The following is a 26,610-nucleotide window of genomic DNA, read 5'->3' on the forward strand; positions in this document are numbered from 1 at the left end:
ATGCATATTCACGACGGCCTGACCCTTAACCTGCAAAAAAGTTCCATCCTTGCGGAAGACTTCTACATCACTTCTTCAACTGGCACCGACTTTGACTCAATAGTCGTGAGTGCGGTTTAACACAGCTACAGCATTCACGTATGAGTTTGAAATAAAAGCCTGGGAGTAATCAGTACTTTTGGCAGAGCAACAGAACGAGCACATAAAAATATTATATAACACAAATATAGACTCACCATTTTTTTTCGCAAATTTTGTTTTCGAATTGGTTGTTTCGCACGTTACAGTGGAAATCATTTATTATAACAATTTTTTAGAGACGAGCCGTTTAGGGTTTACGCGGTCGCAGATTTCAATCAAACCGTTAAGTACGTCTGCGCATGTAAGTGAAATTGAAGAAATTTCTTATGCTGCAGTGCTTTTAACGCATTTAAAAATCATACCTTCAATGCGCACGAGCCATGCACTTACACAGGTTTAGAACGTGGAAAATTTAGCACCCTGCATAAAGCGTCTTAGCTCATTTGTTGCAGCAAAAATGAATGCAGTACGATCGTTTAGGTATATTTTTTAACCGTTTTTCAAACGTCAACGCTCCCTCGACAGCAGTACAAGTGAAAAAAATTTCTTTCTCGCTATCTGTTCTGACGTGAAAGCAAAAGCAGCCATTGATGATGATGAGGAGATCATCATCAGCCTTACTAATCCCACTGCAGAGCAAATACCTTTCCGATGTGTATTGAAGTAACTCTGTTCTTTGCCAGCTGTGGTCCCTGCAAACTTCTTAATCTCATCTGCCAACCTAACTTGCTGCGGCTCCCTAATACGCTTGCTTTCTCTTTGAATCCTCTCGGTTACCCTCAAAAATCAGCGGTTATCTTCCTTTCGCAATGTATGCCACGCCCAAGCCCTTTTCTTCCTCTTGATTTTGACTAAAACATCATTAACCTGTGTTTTTTCTCTCATCCACTCCCCCGTTTCCGCTCTGTTAACGTTACTCCTTCCATTTTTCTTTCCATAGCTCGCTGCGCTGTCGTTAACTTAAGCTGAGCCCTTTCATTGGCTTCCACGTGTCTGCCCAATAGGCTAGTACCGAAGAAATAGAGATGTTGCACATTTTTCTCTTGAGTGATATTGGTAAACTGTCATTCATGATCTGAGAAAACTTACCATAACTGCCACCCTCTGGTTAACACTTTAGAATTCCTCTTCATTAATAACTGTATTCTGATTGATGCCGAATTGCACACCTAGTTCGCGTGTGTGCACTAATTGACGATAGCCGGCCAATGATAGACTTAAGAATGATTCGACAAACAAGGACTTACAAAATATGGCTCCTGGCATGAATTCCCGAGCTCCATACAATCAATCAGTATTTTGTTTTTACACGCTCGCTTCTTTATTCATTTCATGAATTTTGCACTATTTTATAATCATTTGAAATTGCCGAATATTTTATGGATTGTTTTGTAGGTGCCAGTCATATTTTCAAAACAAATTTTGCACAATCCATGTCATTACTCTGGTGTTTTTCATGTACACTGGGAAAGACTGTAAATATTGAAACCTCATGTGGCACGTCAGTCTACATGTTTACGCTCAGGTATTACCATTATGATTGTTATTTTCTTTCTGTGCTTTTCTCTGGTGTGCATTTTCGAAACAAATTTTCTGCAAGACCTAACCAGCAGATAATTCATCTACAAATATTTATGGTTTCGTGTAGCGGTGTCAAGTGATTAAAAAATAATGGGAAGTATTTAAGAAATTGACGGATCGGTTGTTCTTTTTATTGCAATTTCAAGTTGTAACTTGCAATTTGCAATTTGAAGATGAAAAAGGATTTCAGACGCAAATATACCAAGAGGCGCTTGCAAGCGTTTAACACTAGGCGTATACATGCAACTTGCTGATGTGTGCATCAGAGAAAGCACTCCTTTACTGAGCCACAGTTCGCGTTTCTGTTACTTTTTTATGTCAGTATTACTTTCTGGAATTCTTTCTGCAAATATATTTTATTTAGAAGCCGCATGGTGGCTCAGTGGATACAGCACTCGCCTGTCGACCCGAAAGACGCAGGTTCGATCTCGGCCGTGGCGGTCGCATTTCAGTAGAGGCGAAATGCCAGAGGCCCGTGTAATGTGCGAGCTTCAGTCGCTTTGTGCAGTTAAACCCCTCTAAGCCATAAACCACTGATTCATTTAGACACTACGTTCTCAGAAATTAATGAGATCAGCGAATGATTGTTAACAAGAACTTCAAATACACACGTCTGACAAGCAATCATCTGCCTAAAAGCAATGAAATTTTAAAACAAAGCCGTCACTTCAAATTTAATCTTGGTAGCCATAATGAATTGTTGTTTAAGGCAAAATTAGCAAAGCTGGCATACTGTCGTTGCCTTAAATTATGAAAATAATCGCGGTAAACTGCATCTTCGTCGTAACAATGCTCTCATGAGGCCAACAAGTGCTCCTGAATTCCTAACTTGGACTAGAAAACGGTGCGAAATGTTGATTGGAACATCAGACGTGAATAGAATGTTCTAATAATGTTAAAAACAGCGGGAAATAGAGGACAAAGAAGAGAAACAACCCGCACAGCTGCGTTCTCTGTGCCGAGTTTCACTCTGATTTCGATATTCATCATGAACCAACTGGCCCAACAATTCTCCCTTTTGCGGTAGAATGTTCAGTTTTAACTACATTTCCAGCGCACATTTTTTTTAATTCGTGCAAGTCTTCGAATGACGAAAATAAAGTAACCATCTATGAAACGTAATATTGCACGACTTAGAATGACTAATGTTCGCAAATAATGGTGTACTGTACTCAACTGCCACATGAAGTAAGAAAACATTAAGGCCGGAAAGTTGACTCTGCCTTGTGATTGCGAGATGACAGGATTAAACTTTTTAAAAACGTAAGATTGCTATGATGTCAACCGTAAGCTTGGAAGTCACACGGAGACAGGAGTTTTCGTGTTAAAAGAAAAGAGGCCTTTTTTATACTACTTGAAGCAGGAGGAAAATATTTTCAGAGAAATGTGCTTGATGACCAAGTCCGCTTTTGGAGATCCCTTTAATTAAGTTTATTTATGGCTTACTGATATAAATTTACCACCATTTTTCACTAGCCTCCTCTGTAAAATGGTTGCTTCTAGAATTGTACTGAAAGAAAAGTTTTCACTCGTATTATTTTGCCTTATTCTTTAACAGGTAAATGGAGCACTACTGGAAAAGAACTTATACCATGACAGTGAGCGGAAGGCATCTGTTTATATAAATCCACTGGAAGACGGCTTGGAAATCGTATGTATCTATTCTTCATCAGACGTGCAACATACTTAAACATTACTTTGTCATTTTTGTGGCACTAAGATCATAAGTAGCTTCCTTGCCAGAGATTTCCTTAGCAAAAACATGTCAAACACTCTCGAACAAAAGTTTTGAAAATTGTATAATTTTAAGATATTCTCATGGAAATGTTAAAGGCAATGGTTCATTCTTCTGATATGTAGCGAAATGTTAAAACCGTTTCCATCGATCGCATCGTACAATTAAGGCTGCCGTAGAAAACCGATGGGGAATGCTTTTGATCACAGCAAGAACCGTAATAGAAAAAAAGTACAACACTTCTGTGCGGTGATCTACGAATATAATGATTGTTATGGTGAAATTTGATATGAAAAAATTGTGTTCATAAATGGCTTCCAGCTCAAAAATGCTTCCGTCCGAATCGCGAGGTATGAGAAAAGGTACTTGCGCCTAGAATTGCTAAACAAAGGTGCCGAGGGCAATTGGTAGCTTCAGCTGTTTCTGCATTTCGGGCGATTTCAATTTCAAATTTCTACAAAACGCCAAGCGGAAAATACAGAATACGCCCTCTACGAGAATAAACGAGAGCGGAGGCGGATGAACCAGTTCAAGGTATAAATTTTGCTATGCTAACAACTAATTAGAGCGGCACATCAAACGAAGTTTAAGACATATTCCTAGCGCGAACTTCACTAGCTGAAAAAATTGGTCCTTAATGCCTGCTAGATGTTTCTGCCCCTTGTTTGTTTTGATTCTAAATTTCCGTACGAAGTTTTTACCATACAACTCTTTTAGATATTTGTTTTTTGTTGTTGTTGTAAGAAAACAAGATTACTGACATGTATGTAGTCACTCTCCTCATTAAGAAAAGAGCATTAACGTAAACGCCTGCTTACACATTATATAGAGGAGAACTTCAGGGACATTCCATTTCTTTATTTTTACTGCTATTTGATAAAGAGTGAAAACAAAAGAACTTTATTTGTTAAACCAGGTTTCTATCGCTAGAATGGGGTCTCCTGCTTGTTCACACCAACGCAAAATTTTCCTAATGCCCTTTAGGTGTTCCTCAATGGAACTCTCACCTCCAGAGGTATAGCAGTTGCAACACAGGGACAGATGTTTGAGCAATGAAGTTCACTAGGCTAGCCCTTGTCGAGATGAAAACATCGAAAAGGACCCATGCAGCTAGAGTTCCAAGACGCTGAAGAAGAAACTTCACTGGGTTATTTGGCAGATGAAGAAAAAAATGTGTACGTTGGCTCAGCCGTACTGAAGAGGCAGCATTTTTATGCCAGTATAGAGGGCAAAATCAAGCGTGCAAACTTAGCAAAGTAATCATCACAAATGGTTCACTCTCGACAGTGCTGTCATGTATTCCTGCAGCACATTATGTGAACAACTAAAAGCGCTCCATTCTGTTTTCAGCGAGGCATTCTTAGCCAGGACATGAGGATTGCTCCCGTTGTTGGTGCCCTGAGGTCCGACGAAGGGATTATACAGCACCGACTGGTTAAACTCCGGGAAAGACGAAAAGCTCTCCTCAATCCAAGTAACATTTAAATTTTCTTCAAAGAATTTTCAGCTTGCACGCAAAAATGTGTATATCGCATAAAGCCATTCTTGTTTCAGAACGACTGTGCGTACTTTAGCACACGATAATAAATTTTCAGCCTTCAATTTTGCTGGGAAAGCCCGTGCGCTGCAACCTGTCCCGGTGCCCAAGAGCAAAATGTCTCAAGTTGCGCTGTCTTTTTTCCAATTGTAATGTCAGCAATATCGCTGAGTCTTTGCTTAGGTTATAAGGTCACCCTCCGCTGCACTGGGTCGGGAACCGACAGTTGCCATGCAGAGATAGCATGCTGGCGTCATGTGCGTCTTAGCTGGCCAGGCAATGCGCATTGACGGCTAGTGGCGCCAGAAAATGGCGATGATAGACAGTACCTGCTACCCTTAAACTAAGCAGTTTAACTGTTTCCCTACCATGGGGAAAATGACCATTTTCTGAAAGTTTCAGTACGTTTTTTTTCTGTAAAAACTACTGAATTCAGTATTGATTGCGATACCTAAAAACAAAGCTGAATAAAGGTGCTTTCTACTAATTTACGTTTAAACAACAAATTGCAGGTTGTAACAAAAATATTTATTTGCTAAAAACGAGACTTTAGAAAAAAATTCAACAAAACTTGCATAAACACGCTTGTATATTAAAAGAAAAAATGTTAAAAATTTTCTGAAATATGCAAAATGTTTGTTTGTCTACTGGCGACTCTCTGCAAAAAAAAAATCATTTCTATCTTGAATAGTACTGTTGCCACAAAATAATAACTGGAAACCCTATCGTTGTGCATCGGAGCGCGCCCGCCTTTGTTTCAGGCTGGTTTCCATCATCACCGATGTGAAAACTGAATCATCTTCAGCACCTTACAACATTTTCAGGCTCGTTGTTGCACACGACGTCGCAGACGAAACGGAGTCCTGAGATTTGCTATGTCTTAGAGCGCGTGCCGCGCATCCGGAGGCTGCCAAGCGACTTCGATGGCACCGCATCTTCGGTGTGGTTTCAAACAATGCCGTTTTGTAGGGGCAAAAAAAAACTACATCGGAAACAAAACTTCAGTTCTCCGGCTAAAAGCCATATGCGCATCGTGCCTGTAAGCAACGCGGAAGGCTCCGAACTCGAGCGGCGAAGGCGTCTTCTGCGGGCTACATGGCAGGCAATGAGCGCAGGTCCGCGTCTTCATTTCTTCGCAGCGCGTTAAAAAGTGCCCCCTCGCGGGACAAAAGAAAACTACATCGGAAACAAAACTTTGGTTCCTGGCCTACAAACTACATCTGCAGCGTGGTCATTAGCAACGTAGAAGATTTTGAAATCGGGGCATGAAATTATGGTTAGCGGGCTAACGATGCTCAATGGGCGCGGTAGGGAAAGAGTTAAATGTGTGTCACCTGCGCTTACCGCAATCTCCATACCTTAAGGTAAAACTGAAGGATTTTAGGTCATCTTATAACATATACCATCGGCGTTTACAGCACTCTGCAACCGCTAGTTTGCAATCGCTAATAGTGCCGGCAGTGTAGAACAAAACAAGCTGCTTGTACACATGGAACCCCTGATCTCCCAGCGTACGTGCGCTGGCAGTTGACGGCCGCGTTAGCGCCGGTGATAGATGACATGGGCTACGCTAAAATATCTCGTCTCTAACTCTTCTCTGGTACAGCATTCCGGTTATACAGCAGGTCATCAATAATGCTAGCAGGTCATCAATAATGCTAGTCTCACTCTATGAATCAATCTAGGCCAACTAGTACACGTGCTGAGCGCGACATTCTCCTTTAGATATCTTGCGTTAGTTGTGTTTGGATATCTTCTCCTGTTCTTCTATGGTAGAAAGCAGCCGTTTCCAACCTTTCGAGAGCGTGCCTCCTCCGGTTCCAAACCCACAAATTATATCAAATCAATTATTAGCATCACTGCAAATTCCTTGCTGATAACCTATTGAGATGGTATGTCGCGATGCGTTGTCTGTACATCACTTTGTCGCCTGTTTGCACATGTATTAAGTGTTGGTCGCCCTCACTGTAATGCCACTTGGGGAGCCGTGGGACTCGCATAAATATATAAATAAATCCACTGGCAAGCGGTGGAGCACTGCTGCCTTCCAACACGTGGACGTACAAGATAATTCTACCAGGCGTATAGATGAGCGATTATAACGATAATGATTTTGGCCATCACACATACTGTCACTGCAGTACACGGCACCAGCTGTGCATTCAGGCAGTCACTTCAAGCGCGCCTGCAGCACCGCAACTTGAATGCTCGGCACTGAACACTCGCGATATGGATGCACCATTTGTTCAAGGGAGACAAGTTACAACCGCTTTATATTTGGATGATAGATGAAAATGTGTTAGAAAACACCTTATGTTCAGAATAGCCACAACTTTGAGTCAAAATAGACGGCCGAATCATGTCCAGACTGTCATAAATTATCATCCTGTTGTTGCGACGGATTGCTCCGCAGTATTGTACTATTTTTCAGAGTTCTGTCGCTACAAAAAGATATTGCATTAGTACAGGAAATTCGTCCATGCCCCAACATATTAGTAAGAAATGGTTGTATCGATAGAAAATTTTGGTGTAGTTTTTCGATAGGGCAGCTGAAGTAGTGAATCCTGCCATGGTCCAGGACTAGTTTGTTTTAAGGTGGCGTCTTTTCTGCAGTCTGTAAAACACGCATGTTCTAGAATCACGAGGTTGCGTTTGTGTAGTAGAGGCATCATGGGTAGAAAGCAATCAAATGCGCCCCTCTGACACTCGAAGGGAGCGCATTCATTGAATCTGGCGGAAAACTGTAGTAGAAAAGTCCTAAAATAATGAAAATTCTCCGGTCTGAAAGAAAAGTTTATGCAACTAAATATTGCCGTGAATCTTTGTAATATTCCTTTGTTCATGTTCGAAGTCACCTGCACGCCTGTTACGGCATTGTAATTAGAGAAACAACCAAATATCTGTAGAAAAGTTGTTGTCACGGCCATGTGCTTCTACGATGTTTGTATTTCCACACGAACTTTCTGTGCCTTATCTCAAGGTCATATCATTCGCTCTACAAACACGCTCGACGTCATACAACCAAAGGTAACCAAAAGACAGAACTTTGATGTCGCCCCCTACCGTCAGAGATCAGCTGCGCACCGAAGCTGTGTGGTACAGCATACTAACAAGTAAAACGGACTACAATAGAGGTGCAAGAGGCTGGGTTTGGACACCCATTCGCCATCACAGGCTCAGCAAAAAATTGCGCCGCCGGTTAGCACCGTACTTGATTCTGCTTTGGTTTATGTTTGATTCATGCGAGTGAAACGTCCCAATGTGAATCAGGTTATCAGGGACGCCGTAGTGAAGGGATCCGGAAATTTCCCCCCAAGGGTTCTTTAATGCGCACTACATCGCACAGTACACGGGCCCCTAGCATTTCGCTTCCATCAAAACGCAACCGCCGCGGCCGTATCTAACTCGCATCTTTCGAGTCAGCAGCCGAGCATCATAACTAGAGCTACCGCGGTGCCCATCATCCTGCGTGGGGTTGTGGGTTGCGTTGGCTTTTATGGCACCTAGGCAACTAAGGCTGTTATGTGCCATGATAGACTGTGGAAATGTTTGCTGCATATTTCTATAGAAAGGTGAAAAATCACCCGTGGTATAGAGAGCCTGAAAGAATATTTTATACTACCTATTTAAAAAATATTTAAATTTAAAAAATGGCTGCTGCTAAGATGATTTAAGAGGGCCCGGGAACCTCAGCAACGATCCTTGGGTGGGCAAGGATCGTGAGGCTCCCAACAAACCGAATAAAGATATCAGCCTTCTTCGCAAGATTAAGAAATTGGTTCCGGTGTATCATAAAATCAAGCGATGTATTGGGAGTGCATGATAGCGCCTAGACCAAAAAAAGAAACACTACTATGATGCCATTCCCGACACGATCAGAGGATCTCAGTGATGCCATGCGCTCACAGAAGTGTTACATATCTGCAGCCGAAGGCGCAACTATGGGCGCTAATGAACTCAACTCTAGCTTTTCTATTTACACCGTATATTTCGGCTATCTTTCGTTTCATTTAATCCGTACAGCCGAGGCTACTTTAGGAGGTGGGTAACCAGGCGTAGTACTATATTTCTTCTATTTATCACTTTGTTTCTGCTGAGAGAATCGACCCTATTTCTCTGGCGAGTTTTGCAGCCATGGTCAACTGCTCCTGCAGTGTTCAATATTACAGTTCACCGATTTCAAATGGAACGTGGTTGAGAATCGTGGTGGTTCTGTGCTTAATTGACTACTGAGCGAACTAACCACTGTTGCCGAACTGTTTGCGCTGGCTAGCTCAAGATCACCCATTAAACAACGTTCAAGTCTGACGCAACTCTGCCGGTCTACCTTATCGACAGTCATGTGTCACCAGTCCGTGATATTATTGCTTGCTACAAAGCAGGCGACGAAGTCGCCGGCAGTGGCGTAAGTTGGAGCAGTCACGCTCGAGCTAATTAAATTCCGTCCTATTATTTTGTTTCATCATCATCATCAGCCTGACTACTCCCACTACAGGGCAAAGGCCTCTCCCGTGTCTCTCCAATTAACCCTCTGCTTCACCAGTTGCGTCCACCGTATTCCCACAAACTTCTTAATCTCATCTGCCCACCTAACATTCTGCCGCCCCCTGCTACGCTTGCCTTATCTTGGAATCCACTCCGTTACCCTCAAGGACCAGCGGTTATCTTGCCTTCCCATTGCCTGCCCTGCGCAAGCCTATTTCTTCCTCTTGATTTCTACCAGGATTATTTTGCTTGCCACCGCCTAAAATCTTGCGGGTCGACTGTCCATCTTCATCGCAGCCCTAAAGTTTAGACGCCTTTTGTCTGGCTCAGTCAAAGGTTGAGCACTACTGGATCCCACCACCCAGCTTCACCTAAGACCGACCTGACCTCAACAAATCTAGCCACTCTTCGCTGCCACACCCCTGCACCGACGATTCGAGACCATGAAGAAGCGAATATCCTACACGGTACATCAGACGGCCTCACCACGAATGGACTGCCGCCACCACACTGCGAAAGCAAAATAGACGGCACCAACCGCTAATGCTTGGCAGAGCATCCATGGGCAATCATCACCTTCGGCGCTTGTCGTCTGCGGGTCATACATCCCCGGGTCAAGAATATTTGAGATCAGCTCCTCATTCATTGACGTTCTGTTCCCTCCATTCTCGTCTACACTTTATTCATGATCTCCATAGTCTCGACATCAATCAGAATCCAAATCACCAATCGGGACAACTGGTTGCGGCCCCGAGTAATTATACGAGCAAATCTACGACGAAGCAAGCTTTGGCGCGGGGCGGAATGATCGCATTACGCCCTTTGGTCATTGCGAAACTTTTTGCCCTGACAAGCTCTTGAATAGTTTTTCTTTAGTGCCACAAAATAAAATTTATTGCACTTATTCAAGCAATATTCACATAATATTCCTTCTGAATCACGGGCGCACTCGGCATGTTTTATCGATTACAAAGACAAAATATGAAACATTTATTTTGTCTGCGAACAAGGAATCAGCCGAATGGAGCTAGTGTATGAGCTGTTTTACAGGGAAACTGTGCTTCTGTGATCATCGAGAGGTTCTTTATAAAACAGATGACTTTCTACAATTAGAACTTGTCTAGGTTGTCGTGTACGCGCTCATCTTGCAGACAAATGAACAGGACCTTGTAAGCAGCTACCAGAAAAGGTAGGAAGTAAACATGCAGATCACAATGAAAACATGAAGCAAAGGCATGAAAAATATTTTATGGCGAGGTAAAAACTGGTAATTATCTCAATTTCCCATCTTATCGAAATGTTTAAATGTTTAGCGTTATTCCAGTTGTATCTGAACATAATTCCTTGGCTTCAATATGGCAGAAAGTGTTGAAGGGAAAATGCAATTTTTTACTATGAAACTTGTGCAAAGAATGATTTATCGACACCAATATTTAAAATTATGACCATTTGCTGATATTATGTGTTTCACAAAGCAGAATATTATGTATATCCCCCGCCACTGATATCGCTCTGAGCAATCATTATTATTCACTTTCGTGCACGGGTACACTGCCACAACAAAATAATTTATGTTTTTGCCAGGTTCTGATCCAGAAATCAAAGAGCGCGGACTATCGGAGCAAGAGGACGCTTATGAAGCTTCTGGTAAGGTTCTGAAACGCATGTCGTTGTTGTTACGAAACCCCCATTCAAAAGTAAAACCAGTCAGGTTATCCTATGGAAAACGTGCTGGCCTAGCAAAATTATTTCGATGGTAACACGATTCAACTAAAATTCTCCTTCCTTATATATTTTTAACGTTTGTCCTACTGTGCTGAAGAACATCAACTGCGCTGACTGTAAGCATTTACTATTTGCTGCGCAATACCATCGATTATTCTTCTAGTGAATATACATGCCTACGCCGGTGGGCTAATAGTTTCCACAAAAATTTTGCCGTTAAATGTACGGTGTGCAGGAAGCTGAAAAAGTTAAAGTGACAAACATGCTTATCTCGGCGTGCTTGCATCAAATCTGCGCGCTATTTTGGTATTTCTACGGAATGCATTATATGCACCTTCGTTGTGACTATCTTCCTAATGCCGCAAATCTTGTGCCACTCAGTGGATAAATGCGCTCGAAATGCTTCGTTATTATACACGGTTTAGACGTTTGTCGATAAAAATTGCTGCTGATGGGGACACTAGCCCCAAAGTGCTTCCAGTATCGATGGCACGGTGTATGAAGGTTTGCACCTGTGCAGACGACGCGTTTCCCGAAGCCATTGAAAAAGCGCTGATTCAAGCAACGCGTGACGCGCTGGTATTTATCAGGCACTATGGCAAGCGCTGCATTTGGCGCGGTGTTTGATTAGGCGCCGGTGCGGGTGACGCGCCAGCTTTTGCCGCTTCTCTTTAAGCACGAAGTGGTCTGACGCTACATTACAGTGTTCCCGGCACAAAAAAAAAAAGACCCTTGCTTAGCTCAGCTAAGCCTGGATACACAAGGAACAGCGTTATAATGCCGTGGTTATGCCTGATTAACTGCTGTTTAGACAGAGACAGACTAAGATTAGGAAACTCCATAGCTACAGCCTCCAGGTCTCTTCCTTGTCTTCCTTCGGCGTCTTTCAATCGGCGCTGAGCCAGGTGAGCCGGGTGATGCTCTCGCTCTTCGCCCCGCCGCGGTGACTCAGTGGTTACAGCGCTCGGCTGCTGACCCGAAAGACGCCGGTTCGATCCCGACTGCGGCGGCTGAATTTCGATGGAGGCGAAATTCCAGAGGCCCGTGTGCTGTGCGATGTCAGTGCACGTTAAAGAACCCCAGATGGTCGAAATTTGCGGAGCCCTCCACTACGGCGTCCCTCATAGCCTGAGTTGCTGTGGGACGTTAAACCCCAATAAACCAATAAACTAACTCCCGCTCTTTGTCAGTCTCTGCCGCCATCTTGGTACCTTTCCGCTCGATTCTATTCGCTAAATCCATCGAATGGTTGGCAATGTCAGCTGGATGATCAGACTCGGCTTGCCGCCTGCGAGAAGAAGACGTCGTCTCCAACCGGCTCTCTTTATCCATACCGAGAAACTGGCAGCTGCGCATGCGAGAGCGGCGCCTTCGCTTTTTCAAACGAACAGAGTCGTGTGGCTAGGCGCGTGACCACAGCTAGCAAGAAGACGGCGGGCGCAGCGGCGGCGGTGGGCAAGCGGCTGCTTACGCATTTTTACGCATAGGCTTACGCATTTTTTTAGGGTGTAAAGAATTGCGACCTTATCCACTTCTTTGTTTATAATTAACATCGACCTTCTTTTATTTGTTTTCACATGAAGTCCCTTTTGAAACCTAGTCAGCGAAAAATTCGGAGATAATTTCTTGTTATAAGCACGGGATACAGGTTCATTTTTTATAACAAAAGCAGAATGACACCCCGACCTTCGAAAGGCATGAATTGTTAAAAAAGTTTGGAATTCTTTCGTTACTTCCTATTTTCAATGTATGGGACACGTACATAACAAAAGAAACTGGGTTTTAGCATGAAGACTTGTCGTCTCAAAGGCAATTTTCGTTTCTATAAACGAGCTGATGGACAAAAATTTCAATAAAACCGAGGAGGAAAGCATATTCCAGTATTTGCTCGTAAAATATGTCAGCGTCACTTTCTAGAATACTTTTTATTTAATATCGTAGAATAGTAGCACCTAATTCACGAAAAAGTGTAACAGTGCCCGCCGAAAATGAAGGTTGAGAACAACTATTAGCTTACTAAATCAAGCTTTTGATAATGCTCAAATTATTTTACAAACTATCATTCTAATCGTTCCTCTAAAGGTATGTTCTCCGGTGAGTGTATGCGCATCATAAGGCATGTGTAAAGTTTTAAATAAAATCTTAACACTGCAAGCAAAATGAAAGGAGTCAAGAATTATTACGAAGAAGGAGTGTAATCCTGAGCTGCGGGATATTTTGTTGGTAAATATGTCTTTTACGGTTGAAAAAATAACCAATTTCATAGAGGAGGAACGCAAAAGGTGCCCATGTCCTGTGCGATATCAGAGCACTTTAAAGATCTCCAGGTGGTCAAAATTATTCCGGAGTCCACCGCTACGGTACCTCTTTCTTCCTTTCTTCTCTCACTGCCTCCTTCATCCCTTCGCTAGAATTTCGTTGGCGGTCGAATTTCGATGGAAGCGAAATTCTACAGGCCCGTGTACTATGCGATGTCAGTGCACGTAAAGACCTCCGGGTTGTCGAATTTTCCGGAGCACTTCACTACGGCGCCGCTCATACCCTGAGTGGCGTTAGTACGCTAAACACCCATAAACCGCATGAGCTGTCGACATATTTTTCTTCTCTCACCAAATAATAAAATTTATTGCCCTATTCAAGCAATCTTCACATAATATCTCGTGTGAAACTTGGGCGTACTCGACGTATCTTAACAATCAGAAAGAAAAAACTGAAATATTTATTTTCTCTACGAAGAAGAAATCAGACGAATGGAGCTGCTGTAAAGCTGTTTTACAGGAAAACTGAGCTTCTGTGATTATCAAGAAGTACTTTTAAAACTGATGTCTTTATACTATTTGAAAGTCTCTAGGTTGTCGCGTACGTCCTCACCTTGTAGACTCATCAAGAGGACCTTGCAAGCAGTTGAAAGAATACAGAATCAGTAAAAATATCGATCACAATGAAAACATGAAGAAAAATATGAAAATATTTTATACAAAGCGACAAATGTGTAATTATGGAAAGGTCTCATGTGGTCAAATTTTGTGAATGTTTTCAGCATCATTCCAGGCTCATTTGAATAAAATTCCATCGCCTCAATACAGAAGAAAGTGGTGAAGGTAAAACACGAAGTTTGTGCTATGAAACTTGTTCAAGCAATGATATGTAGATTTTAATATTTAAAATTATTACCACTTGCTGATATTATGTGTTTAACAAAGCAGAATTTTATGAATATCTCTTGCTGCTTATATTGCTCAGAGCAATCATTATTATTTTCTTTTGAACGCGTACACTGCCACAGAAAAATGATTTCTGTTTCTGCCAGGTCCTGATGCAGAAATCGAAGAGCGCTATCTATCGGCGGAAGTGGACGCTCCTGGTAAGGATATGAAAAGCATGTATTTTTTTTGTGATGAATCCCTCAGTCAAAATTTAGAGTCCGGTTATCCTATAGAAGACGTGCTGGCCTAGCAAAATAATTTTGATAGTATCATAATTCAACTGAAATTATGCTTCATTATGTATTTCTAACATTTGACCTACTGTGCTGAAGAGCATCAGCTGCGCTGATTAAAAATTTACTAAATGTTCCGCAATACGCTAGATTATTCTTCTACTGAATAAACATTGCCCGTGGGCTATTAATTTTCACTCAGATCTTGTCGTTAATGTACTGTCCGCAGGACGGTCACAAAGGTGGTCATGAAAATGATTAGCTCGGCGAGATTGCACCAAAGCTGAGAGCGATTTTCGTGCATCTACGAAATACATTATATGCGCCCTCGTTGCGACTATCTTCGTAATTCCAGCAGATATCGTGCCACTCAGTGGATAAATGCCCCAGGAAAGCGTCGTTGTTATACACGTTTTAGACGTTTGTCAGTAAACATGGCTGCTGATGGTGACATTAGCCCCAAAGCGCTTCTGCCATCAATTGCACGGTGTGTGAAAAGGTTTGCACCTGTGCAGCAGACGCGTCTCCCGAAGCCATTGAAAAAGCTCTGATTCAAGCAACGCGTGACGCGGTGGTTTGGATAAGGCAGCATGGAATGCGAAGCATTTGGCGCAATGTTTGATTTGGCGCCGCGCCGGCTTCTCTGCTTCTCTTCAAGTAGGAAGTGGACTGAGGGTAAATTAAAATGTTCCTGGAACAAGAAAAATGGGTGTGGCTTAGCTCAGCTATGCCTTGATGTACAAGCGAAAGCGTTACTATGCTGTGGTTATGCTTGATTAACTCTTGTTTAGTCAGCGACATAGACTAAGATTAGAAAGCTCGACAGCTCTTTGTTTTCGACCTTCGGTGTCATTCAACTGCCGCTGGGTCATGTGATGCTCTCGCTCTTCGTCGGTCTCTGCTGCCATCTTGGCACTTTTCCGCTCCCTTCTATTCGCTAAATCCCTCGCATGGTTGGTAATGTCAGCCGGATGGTGAGACTCGGCCCGCCGCCTGCGAGAAGAAGACGTCGTCTCCAACCGACTCTCTTGGTCCCTACCGAGAAACTGGCAGGTGCGCACGCGAGAAGGGAGCCTTCAGCTCTCGGAGTCATGTGGTTTGTCACTTGACCACAACTGGCAAGACGACGGTGGGCGCATCAGCGGCGGCGGGCACGCGGCGACAGCTGCGGCGAACCACGTGGTTAGTCAAGTGACAGACCCCCCCCCCTCGGCTACTCCTCTGCCTGAAAGTCAAATATGGCCTCCCGGTAACCTTGCGTCCTTCTAGGTCAGTAAAGCTCTCGCTCAAAAGCGTTCGATAAAACCGCGAATAGGCTTACGCATTTTTTATGGACTGAAGAAATGCGACCTTATCCACTCCTTTGTTTACATTTAACATTGACCTTCTTTTATTTGTTTTCATGGGCAGTCTTTTTTGTAACTTAGCCATCAAAAGATTATGAGATAATTTTTTTTATAAGCACGGGATACGCTTTCATTCGTTACAACAAATGCACAATTGCGCACCAATTTATGAAATGTTATAAAAGTTTGAAATTTTTTCGTTACTTCCTATTTTCAAGGTATGGGACACGTACATGGAAAAAACTGGGTTTTAGTATGAAGACTTCTTGCCGCAAAAGAAAATTTCATTGCTATAAAGGAGCTGATGGAACAAAAATTTAAGTAAAACCGAGGGGGAAAGCATATGCCAGTAGTTACTCGCAAAATATGTGTGTCTCTTTTTCGATTATATTTTATTAAATATCGCAGAATAAGGTACATAATTCACGAAAACGTCTAACATTGCCCACCAAAATGAAAGTTGAGAACAAATATTTGCTTATTCAGTGGAGTTTTTGATAATGCTAATATTACTTTAAAATCTATCGTTGCAATCATTCCTCTAAAGGTATGTTCTTCAGTGAGTGTATGCGCATCTTAAGGCACGTTTAAAGTTGTAAGTGAAATCCTATCATTGCAAGAAGTATGAAAGCAATCAATAATTAGTACGAAGAAGGCGTGAAATTCTGAGATGGGGAACATTTCGTTTATACACCGTCTCTTTAACGGTTGAGAAAATAACCCATTTCGTAGTTTTACACAAATTGATTGCTACTACGCCGGCAGGGCCGGGTTTCAATAGAGGCGAAACGCAAAAAGCACATGTGTTCTGTGCGATGTCAGTGCACGTTAAAGATCCCCAGGTGGTCAAAATTAATCCGGAGTCCTCCACTGCGGCACCTCTTTCTTCCTTTGTTCTCTCATTTCCTTCTTTATCCCTTCCCGAGAAATTTGATGGTGGTAGAATTTCAATGCTGGCGAAATTCTACAGGTCCGTGTGCAATGCGATATCAGTGCAAGTGAAAAACCGCAGGTGGTCGAAATTTCCGAAGCCTTTCACTACGGCGCCGCTCATAGCTTACGTTGCTTTAAGATGTTAAACACCCATAAACCGCTGAAACTGTGGGCATTTTTTTAAGGCGAAAGCCTTTAATGCCTCATACTATCGTGACCAAGGAATGTTAGCAAATGTTTCCGCGTTTCGGCGTCACTACTTTAAAAATAAAAACTGTGTCGAGGCTGGGAATCGAACCAGGGCCTCTGGCATTTGAAGTGTAGACGCTACAACTGCGCCACTAAGGCTCGACGTTTGGACATGAATAAAGGGCGCATCTGGTGAAAGCATGGGTTTCATAAATAAAATAAAAGTAACAAAATAAAATAAGAAAGACAACAAAAATAAGAAAAAAACGTAACAATAAAAAACTGAAATTATAAAAGAAAAACAAAGTGCGCCAGGAAACACTTGCGCCTTGAGCCACTTTAGAGAGCCAAAGTGCCCCCTGAATTTTTCTTTTTTTTTATTTGATACCTCGAAGGCCCCTGGTATGGGGAATTACATGAGGGATAGGCATGACAGTTAAACAATAATGGTCTTGATGGCGTTCTTAAAATGGCGTTCTTTTGCCACCACGTAATAAAATTTCCTGCCCTATTCAACAATCTTCACATAATATTCCATTTCAAAACTTCGGCGTACTAGACATATGTTACCAATTCGAAAGACCAAAATAAAATATTTATTTTGTCTACGAAGAATGAATCAGCCGAATGCAGCTGCTGTAAAAGCCGTTTTACAGGAAAACTGAGTGTCTGTGATTATAAAGAAGTTCTTTACAAAACTGATGATTTTATGCAATTTGAAAGTGTCTTGGTTGTCGCATACGTGCTTATCTTTGACACTCTTCAACCTGACCTTACAAGCAATTGCAAGAAAACAGGGGAGGTAAAAATGCAGAACACAATCAAAACTTGGAGGAAAAACATTAAAATTAATTTATAGAGGGTGTCAAACCTGAAAGTATCTAAAGGGCCCATGTGAGAGAACGTTGTAATTTTTTTTAGCATCATTCCAGGTTTATTTGAATATAATTTCTTGGCTTTATTATAGCAGAAAATGTTGAAAGCAAAATGCAATCTCTTTTTTTATGGGAAACATGTTCAAGGAATAATTTATCCAAAGCAACATTTAAAACCAGTGTCAGTTTCTGATATTATGTCTTTCGCAAAGCAGAGTATGAATATCCCCAGCCGTTTATATAGCTCTGTGCTGTCATTATTATTGATTTTTATGCACTGGTGCACTGCCGCAGCAAAATAATTTGGGTTTTTGCCAGGTTATGATCCAGAAATTGAAGAGCGCAAGTTATCGGAGGAAGACGATTCTGGTAAGGATCTGAAAAGCATGTCTTTTTTGTTACGTATCCCTCACTTAAAGGTTAAACAAGTCAGGCTGTCCTATAAAAGACGTGCTGGCCTGGCGAAATACATTTCGATGCTATCATGATTCAACTGAAATTCTGCTTCCTGATATATTTTTACATTTGTCCTACTGCGCAGAAAAACATCAACTGCGCTAAGTAAAAATTTACTATGTGCACCGAAATACGCTGTATTATTCTTCTATTCAATAGACTTTGCCTACGCCGGGGGCTAATCATTTTCACTCAAATCTTGCTGTTAAATGTACTGGCCGCTGGAAGCTCACACAGTTAACGAGACGAAAATAATTAGCTGGGTGAGCTTGCATCAAAGCTGACCGCGATTTTGGTACTTTTGCGGAATGCATTATAGGCGTCTTCGTTATTTATTTATCTTTTACCCACAGCGCCATTTGGCATTACAGTAGTTCGTAATTGTTGAAAATCTCGTGCCACTAAGAGGATGAAACCGTCGAATGCGTGGTTGTTATACACGGTTTAGACTTTTGTAATTAAACATGGCTGCTGATGGTGACACTAGCCCCAGAGAGCTACGGGTATTGACGGCGCGGTGTTTTAAAAGGTTTGCACCTGTGCAGACGTCTGGTCTCAAGAACCAATTCCAAAAGCGCTGATTCAGGTTACGTACTGGTTTTGGCAAGAGAAGCATTTGGCGCAGTATTTGATTAGGTGCCGGGGCAGGTGACGCGCCAGCTTTCGCTGATTCTCTTCAAGCAGGAAGTGGTCCGAGGCTCAATAAAAATATTCCCGGAACAATAAATTGACTGTGGCTTAGCTCAGCTATGCCTTTATATACAACCGAAAGCTTTATTATGCCGTGGTTATGCTTGATTAACTGCTGTTTAGACAGAGACATAGACTAAGATTAGAATCCACCGCAGCTGCAGCCGCCACCGCTCTTGTTTTTCTTCTCCTCACTAAACCGTTCTGGTACTTCGTCGTCTTTCAATTGCCGCTGAGCCAGGCGATGCTCCCGCTCTTCGTCGGTCTCTGCCGCCAGCTTCGCACATTTCCGCTCCCTTCTATTCGTTAAATCCCTCAAACAGTTGGCAGCGTCCGCCAGATTATCAGACTCGTCCCGCCGCCTGCGAGGAGACATCGGCTGCAACTGACTCGCTTCGTAAATTGGTTACATTGGTTTTTTGGGGAAAGGAAAATGGGGCAGTATCTGTCTCACATATCTCGGCGTACACCTGAACCGCGCCGTAAGGAAATGGAGGAAGGTGGGAGTGAAAGAAGAAAGATAGAAAGAGGTGCCGTAGTCCCTCGCTTCGTCCATAGCGAAAATCTGGCAGGCTCGCAATAAAGTCACTGGAACTCTGAAAGTACCGCAGCTGTTTTCTCTTCGCCGCCGCGCCGCCTATTGGCCAGTTGCGATCAAGTGGTTAGGCGCCTCCATAGATGGTCCACTCGCTCTAGGAGCCGACGGGGCGCAGTGCTTCCGAGGTGGTTGGACGCCGTGTTTTACGAAGTATAACGTTCAGTATCGCGTCTGTATGCGTGTGTGTCTGTCTGTGTGCGTGTGCCTCTATCTGAGCGAATGTCTGCGTGCATGTACGTGTCTGTGCGCGCACGTGTGTGTCTGTGCGCGCGCTTGTCTCTGTGTGCGTGTCTGTGTGCATGCGCGTGTCTCTGTATGCGTGCGCGTATCTGTGTGTGCGTGCGCGTCTGTGTATGCGTGCGCGTGTATGCGTGCGCGTGTCTGTGTATGCCTGTCTGTGTATGCGTGCGCGTCTGTGTATGCGTGCGCGTGTCTGTGTATGTGTGTGCGTGTCTGTGTGTGCGTGTCTGTGTATGCGTGCGCGTGTCTGTGTATGCGTGCGCGTGTCTGTGTGTGCGTGCGCTTGTCTGTGTATGCCTGTCTGTGTGTGTGTGCGTGTCTGTGTGTGCGTGCGCGTGTCTGTGTATGCGTGTCTGTCAGTACGTGTGTCTGCGTGCGTATCTGTGCGCGCGCGTGTCTTTGTGCACTGCGTGTGTCTGTGTATGCGTGTCTTTGTCAGTGCGTGTGTCTGCGTGCGTATCTGTGCGCGCGCGTGTCTGTCAGTGCGTGTGTCTGTGTACGTATCTGTGCGCGCGCGTCTTTGTGCACCGCGTGTGTCTGTATATGCGTGTCTCTGTCAGTGCGTGTCTGCGTGCGTGCGTGTGCGTGTCTCTGTGCGTCATGTGTCTGCGTTTGTTTGAGCGTGACAGCTTTAAATGTCTTCGGAGACGTTGCTTTACGAGATCTTCTTTCCCTCCTGGTCACCGATATTGGCTAATGAGGCTTAAAGTTTATGTACGCAGCCTGCCGGCTTTAAAGTTTTCCGGGTCCCGAAAATATGCATTTGCAGAACTTCTCACGGAAGCGATAGGACAAGCCTGCTTCTTGCGTTGTTAGCTCACATCTGTGGGCTCAAGAATACGAGGCTGCGCAGCTGTCGTGTGACGCTTTCAAGGTTTTCGAAACCCTCACCTCATCTAAGCTCGCAATCATGAATACTTATTGATTAATTTTTGCGGAAAACCGATGAACAAGGCGGCCGCAAGGGAGACTTCCTTCGCCTAGCAGACGACGCGCTTGCCGAGCTGGACCACCTCTGGCAACAACACCCCAATGTTGCCCGCGCGCCGCCCGCTGGTTGCGGTACTTTCAGAGTTCCAGTGACTTTAGCTCGCAAGCGAGAGCGGCGCCCTCGCCTTTTAAAGCGAAAGGGGTCACGTGGCTATTCACGTGAACACAGCTGGCAAGACGACGGTGCTCAGAGCGGCGGCGTCGGGCGCGCGGCTGGAGCTGTGGCGAACCACGTGGTTAGTCTCGTGACAGACACGCCCCCACCACTCCTCCGCTTGAAGGTGAAATATGGTCTCCCGGTGGCTTTGACTCCTTCTAGGCCTGTAAAGCTTTCGCTTTCTGGCGTTCGGCAAAACATTGTATACGCTTACGCATTTTTAAGGGAGTAAACATGCAACCTTATCCACTCCTTTCTTTTTATCTAGCATAGAACTTCTGTTTATTTGTTTTGATGGGCAGTCCTTTTTTGCGACTTTGATAGCACAGGATTGCAAGACCAATTCTTGCTCTAAGGACGGGATACATGCTCCTTCCTTACAACAAAAATATAACCACGCACTGACCATTGTAACGTTTAAAATCTCATAAATGTTAGGACTTTTTTCGTTATTTCCTGTGTTGAAGGTTTGGGACACATGCAAAAACTGGACTTTAGCATGAAGACTTCGTATCGCAAACGCAAATTTTCATAGCAATAAACTAGCTTACGGGGTAAAAATGTCAGTAAAACCGAGGGGAAAGCTATATGGGGCTATTTACTCGCAAAATGTGTGTCTCTCTCTCTTGATGGATTATATTTTATTAATTATCTCAGAATGCCAGTTATTAGTTCACGAGAAAGTCTAACAGTGTGCGTCGAAAATGAAAGTTTAGAACAAAAATTACTTTAGAGAATCATGCTCGTGATAGTGCTCAAACAATTTTAAAGACTGACATTGTAATCCTACTGGAGGTATGCTCTCCAGCTTGAGTAAACGCATCTTAAGGTTTGTATAAAGTTGGAAACGAAATCGCAATATGGCAAGCAGAATGAAAGATTAAAGAATTAGTACGAAGAAGTGAAATAATTAGGTGAGGAACATTTTGTTAACGCAACTTGTCTTTTATGGTTGAAAATTAACCCGTTTTATCGAGTTACACAAATTGAGTGTGCGCAATGTGTACTGATTTCGCACAAAACAAGGGCGCCTTTGCGTTTTGCCTCAGGTCCGCTCCCGAAATGATGATCCATGATAAAGAAATGCTTCGGCTAACTAAAGGTCCTGTGCGAGTTGCTGCGGTCATGCGACAATAAACCGCGTTAGTGCAGCTTTAGAGAGTAGGTTAAGACAGAAGTGATCTACTTGCAATCGCGTTATACTACATCCCGATGGCTTGCGCTGGTCACCTAGCGCGTGATCACGTCCGAGCAGTGTTCTAGCCGGCATTCCCCTGGTACGCTGCTTTCGCTGCCGTTATCAAGTCATTACTTCAGCGATCACATGGTACAACCCTTGAGCAACAGTTCGGTAATGCACAGATGCACTGCACAAGCACGCTTCTACATCACTAGAAGAGAGCGTGCGAAATTTAAATGGCTAAGAAGGGGCCATAGAGCCTCAAACAGAGTAAACTCTCTGTTTGGGCGCAGAACCTTCTGGAAGTGCAAAGCAGGATAGCGACAGGTGTTCATCCAGGAGTCGGAGGCGCCGCTGGTCGGCGATCGGCTCCGCAGTGCTCACGAGAGGCACGCAACCTCCACTCAGCTGCCTCCTGGAAGTTTTAAGGAAGCGGAGGCAGCCTTACCCCTTCTCCTCTACAATACCACCTCCCCTTCCTCCTTAGCGCCTTCGGCGCATTCTAATGTGGAATAAACGTGGGTTCAATCAATCAATCGAACTGCATGTAGCGCAAAAACACCACTTGTCGACTTTTGAAGGGAGAGTTTTCTAATGAAAGCTTCATAATATCGCTGATAAGCCTGAACTGCAATTACTGCATTGCCAGAGAACGGTTTTGGCTTTACAACTTCTTGCTCATGCGGTTATTTTTCGCAGCAGGTAGCTGTAGTTGTAGACGGCGTAGAGAAATGTCCACTTATTTCTATTATTTGTTACGGGTGGAGCCGTTCCGAGTGCAAGCGAGAGGCCTTTTTGAGGTTGTTGTCATTTGTCGTTCTTATATCAGCTGCCTCATAAAAACACAGTGTATAAAGCAACGAATGCGCTCAGTAGGAGCACCGAAAGGTTCCCATGAACATCAAGATAGACAAAGTGAAACTGAGGCGGTTATTACGATTTTGCATTTGTGCTAAAAATCGCCATGCTTACACTTGCTGAATGTTTTTATAGCTGATGAAGACAACTCCAGCGAAGGGGCATCCAGAAACCAGACAATTTCAACTGCTGGTGAGTCCCGATTATTACATATTTTATTATTTGTAACATTTTCAGCGACTCGGAGACACATATGGCAAGACCTACGTGGTACTCTTAGCAGCCTCGACAGCTAGTACATTTCTCGTGCTGACTTATTTCCGAATTTCGTGGGCAGGCAAGTACGCACTGCGAAAAAGAGGCGTTCAGTTGCAACGAAAGGAACAAGAGACCTTCAAAGGAATGATGAGAAAGAACTTTGTTTCTGTTATAGTTTCAGAGCATTCCATCCTATCATGGAATGATTCGCGCAATTTCTCACAGCGACACTGCTTTGTAAGCCGCACTCAACGAGTGACCACGCGTAGGATTCATCCCGCTGTTTCCCAGGGATAACACCGCGGTCACGTTCGTGGGGACGTGGTCATGGGTGAACGAAAGGCCCACTTCAAGATGACAGGATGCGCGATGCATGGCGCCTGGTGTTGCAATAATTTGAAAAGTGTAGGAGCAGACGCGCAGTCGCGGCAAGCAAATCCGCAGGAAAAACCAGGGCGGAAGCTTCTGCTCGTCGTTGCGCTGTACATCGAGGCTCCAAGGGTCAACGCAAACAAGCAACAGGAAGCTTATAGGTATAATCTATCTGCTACTCCATTTATCTACTGCACCTTGGGGGATTCCGCTAGAAATTTAACGAACACTGTTCCCACTTCGAGTTATTGATCAATTCGCTCTCGCCCTACCATAACCTTTCCTTCCCGGTTACTCAGTTGGTAGAGCGACTGCTCCGCTGAAGCGGTGGTCCCGTGGTCGAACCCCGGACCAGGACGAATTTTTCTTTAACTGCGACGTTTCTGAGAAAGCTGGTAGCTTTCCTTTGTTGCCGTAATGCTGCGCTTGTGTGGACGTCAATGAGTAATTACTTCCTTATTACAAATCTACTCCACCTTGGGGGATTCCCCTAGACATTTGCCCGAAGCTGACAGTTATGGTGCCAGGTCGAACTGTACCATTGGTTGCAAGGCACCGCTGCCCGTCAGCGACGAATGCGGCGCACGAAGGATTCTCTGAAGGCTTAGGCTGTGTGAATGAGCTCACCACAGCACCTGCAGTGCCGCCTGGTAAGCGCGGAAGCCGTTGGATGCACATGCGCAGGGCCCCAGACTTCGGTCCAGCGAGAGCATTCAAGGACACCAGCGACAATTGGCGTTGATAGACGACGGTAGGGCACGCAAGATCATGCTGCCGCTGGTGTTGCAGGTGAAAAACCCAAGGTTTGCAACGTATCGCAACGTGACCTCTGAATGCGAGCGTGAGAGGCGTGAAAATGTATTCAGCCACGCGAGGTCGATCTGCGATACACTGGTGCAAACAGAGTGCTTAGACCGCTTGTGTCGCGAATCCCTAAGGCCGTTCTAAACGCGTTTGAATTGTGTGCCACGTACAGCAAGTGTGTGGGAAATGGAAAGCTGCATTTCTTCTCTGTCTCCGTCGTCTACGAATCCGCCAAAGCCGCCGCATCTGCCGCCATCAAATACCGTCTTCTTAACAGCGTCTTGGCCGCTTTCTCTTACCTGAGCACATCACGCAGCGAAGCGCAGCCTACGCATAAATATCCTTTTTTTAGTGCTCAAGGCTAATTATTCAAACAAAGACTGTCCGAAGCCCAGCCTAATAAATGCTTTACTTGATGAACACTCAACATCACTGACTCTCGCGTGGCAGTCATTTTAGTATGTTTTGTGCGGATATTTTGGGCTCTTTCTAATTTGCCTTACGGCGGCAGTTCTCCGTACTGTTATTTATGAAATCGGCCGATATAGAGGGAGCATAGTGAGTTTTCTTTCTGCTTAGTAAGGCTGTATAACTCGTAAGAGGGGGAAATCTGACTGTGCGGCCTGATCGTGCACCCCCCCCCGCCCCCGGCAACGGATCCGGGCCAGTGTATTTTCGGCTACGAGGCTTTGTTCCGGTGCAATGCCAGCAGTGGGGATGGGACGGCCGGGACCCATCCTCTGGGGATGCAAAACCCCATGGGAGTGGCAGCGACTCCCAGGAGACGCGCGTGAGGTCCGATGCCTGAGCGGTGGCAGGCCTGGGTTCATACTCAGGGTGGACCCACGAAATCCGGCACGGAAGGCATGTCAAAACATCAAAAGGCTTCAAATACATGCTATCTCCTTCCGCACGCGGGCGCGTGCAAGATAGTGTCCTTTTACGAGTTATACAAAGAATAGGTGGGGGCAACCTGAAAGAAAATAAAAATAATAAGCATCTGCCTGCACCACATACGTACCAAAGGCTTAACTCAATTCGAAAATAAAAAAATAGGCCCGTATGCAAATTGTATTTTCAGCACCGGTAGGTGGAAAAGTAAAAAGAAAAGGGAAAAGCTGCTATAGCGACCCTCAGCCGGGGGAGCGAGCCCGTGGAGACTCCCCTGATCTGCCCTGGGAAGTAACGGAAGGGGTGGAGAAATGGATGGGATGAATGGTTGTAGGGAATGGGTTGGAAGAAAGGCTGTGAATGGGGACAGCGAGATATTCTTTTATTTTCGAATTGGGTCAAGTCTCTTGTACGTATGTGGTGCAGGACGAAGCTCATTATTTTTATCTCCTTTTCGGTTGCCCCAACCTATTCTTTGTATAACTCGTAAAAGGACATTATCTACCTCAGCTTTATTTTGATATGTCGGAACGGAGTAGATTTCTGATTTTCCTTGTAAGGCGGCATTTATTTCGAAACGCACGATCCACGCGTTTCCTTAATAAATTCCTCAAATAATGAAAGCTGTCCTTCTTGTTTGAGAGATGCCAGGCGTCAGTTTTAGCCCGGGAGTATTTTGCAAGCGATTGAAGTAGAGCTTCTAAAAAATTATTCTACAGCTGCGTTTACCGGCTCATCGTTGGACTCAGCGAGAGCGGCTGTAACTGATTTCACCATGGAGCCCTGCATTCCACCGTGAAACCACCCTCAGGTGGCATATTCGTCGCCCATCGCGGTTACAGTCTCCTTTCACGGTAGCTGCATTTTGGGTTCTTCCCGCGGCAGCTGCCTTCCGGCTGCGCATTCCTGCGCTGTTGCCATAACCTTCAAATCCACTAGGCCACCCGCCACCCTTTATTTCTCTCCTCCTTCTAGAACTTTCCCTCTACTTCCTCTTCTGGAAACTTGGGGAGGAATATTCCCGTCTTTCCACTGTGCCTCCTGCCATGGCTCGAAGGTGGCAGCCATTAAAGGGATTTTAGTTGAAGTCATTCACCTTAGCTTAATTGTATTCTTAAGATTGAAATAAATTGAAATCTTTTTCATGTAATTAAGGTCGTAGAGGTGAGGCACTATATTCCACTGGAGAA

At 44.2% G+C, this 26,610-nt stretch overlaps 1 protein-coding gene across 1 annotated transcript; it reads left to right on the forward strand.

The window, feature by feature from the left end:
- On the forward strand, positions 1–26,343 carry LOC149328898 (uncharacterized). The gene is made up of 7 exons (XM_089559132.1): positions 1–105; positions 4,748–4,871; positions 11,004–11,066; positions 14,455–14,508; positions 18,245–18,295; positions 23,231–23,287; positions 26,306–26,343. Exons 1-7 carry the CDS (start codon positions 1–3, stop codon positions 26,341–26,343), a joined length of 492 nt encoding a protein of 163 aa, XP_089415258.1.
- Positions 26,344–26,610: the final 267 nt, after the last annotated feature.

This window comes from Amblyomma mixtum, chromosome 9 (genome assembly GCF_055824585.1).
Source record: "Amblyomma mixtum isolate Tamu chromosome 9, ASM5582458v1, whole genome shotgun sequence".
NCBI lineage: Eukaryota > Metazoa > Arthropoda > Arachnida > Ixodida > Ixodidae > Amblyomma > Amblyomma mixtum.

What these genes read in the sequence shown, in the direction of transcription:
- LOC149328898 (XM_089559132.1), top strand. Translation starts at nt 1, where the DNA reads ATGCATATTCACGACGGCCTGACCCTTAACCTGCAAAAAAGTTCCATC. An exon ending in CCGACTTTGACTCAATAGTC is followed by an intron (nt 106 to 4,747) that starts GTGAGTGCGGTT and finishes TTCTGTTTTCAG; the next exon opens with CGAGGCATTCTTAGCCAGGA. An exon ending in AAAAGCTCTCCTCAATCCAA is followed by an intron (nt 4,872 to 11,003) that starts GTAACATTTAAA and finishes TGTTTTTGCCAG; the next exon opens with GTTCTGATCCAGAAATCAAA.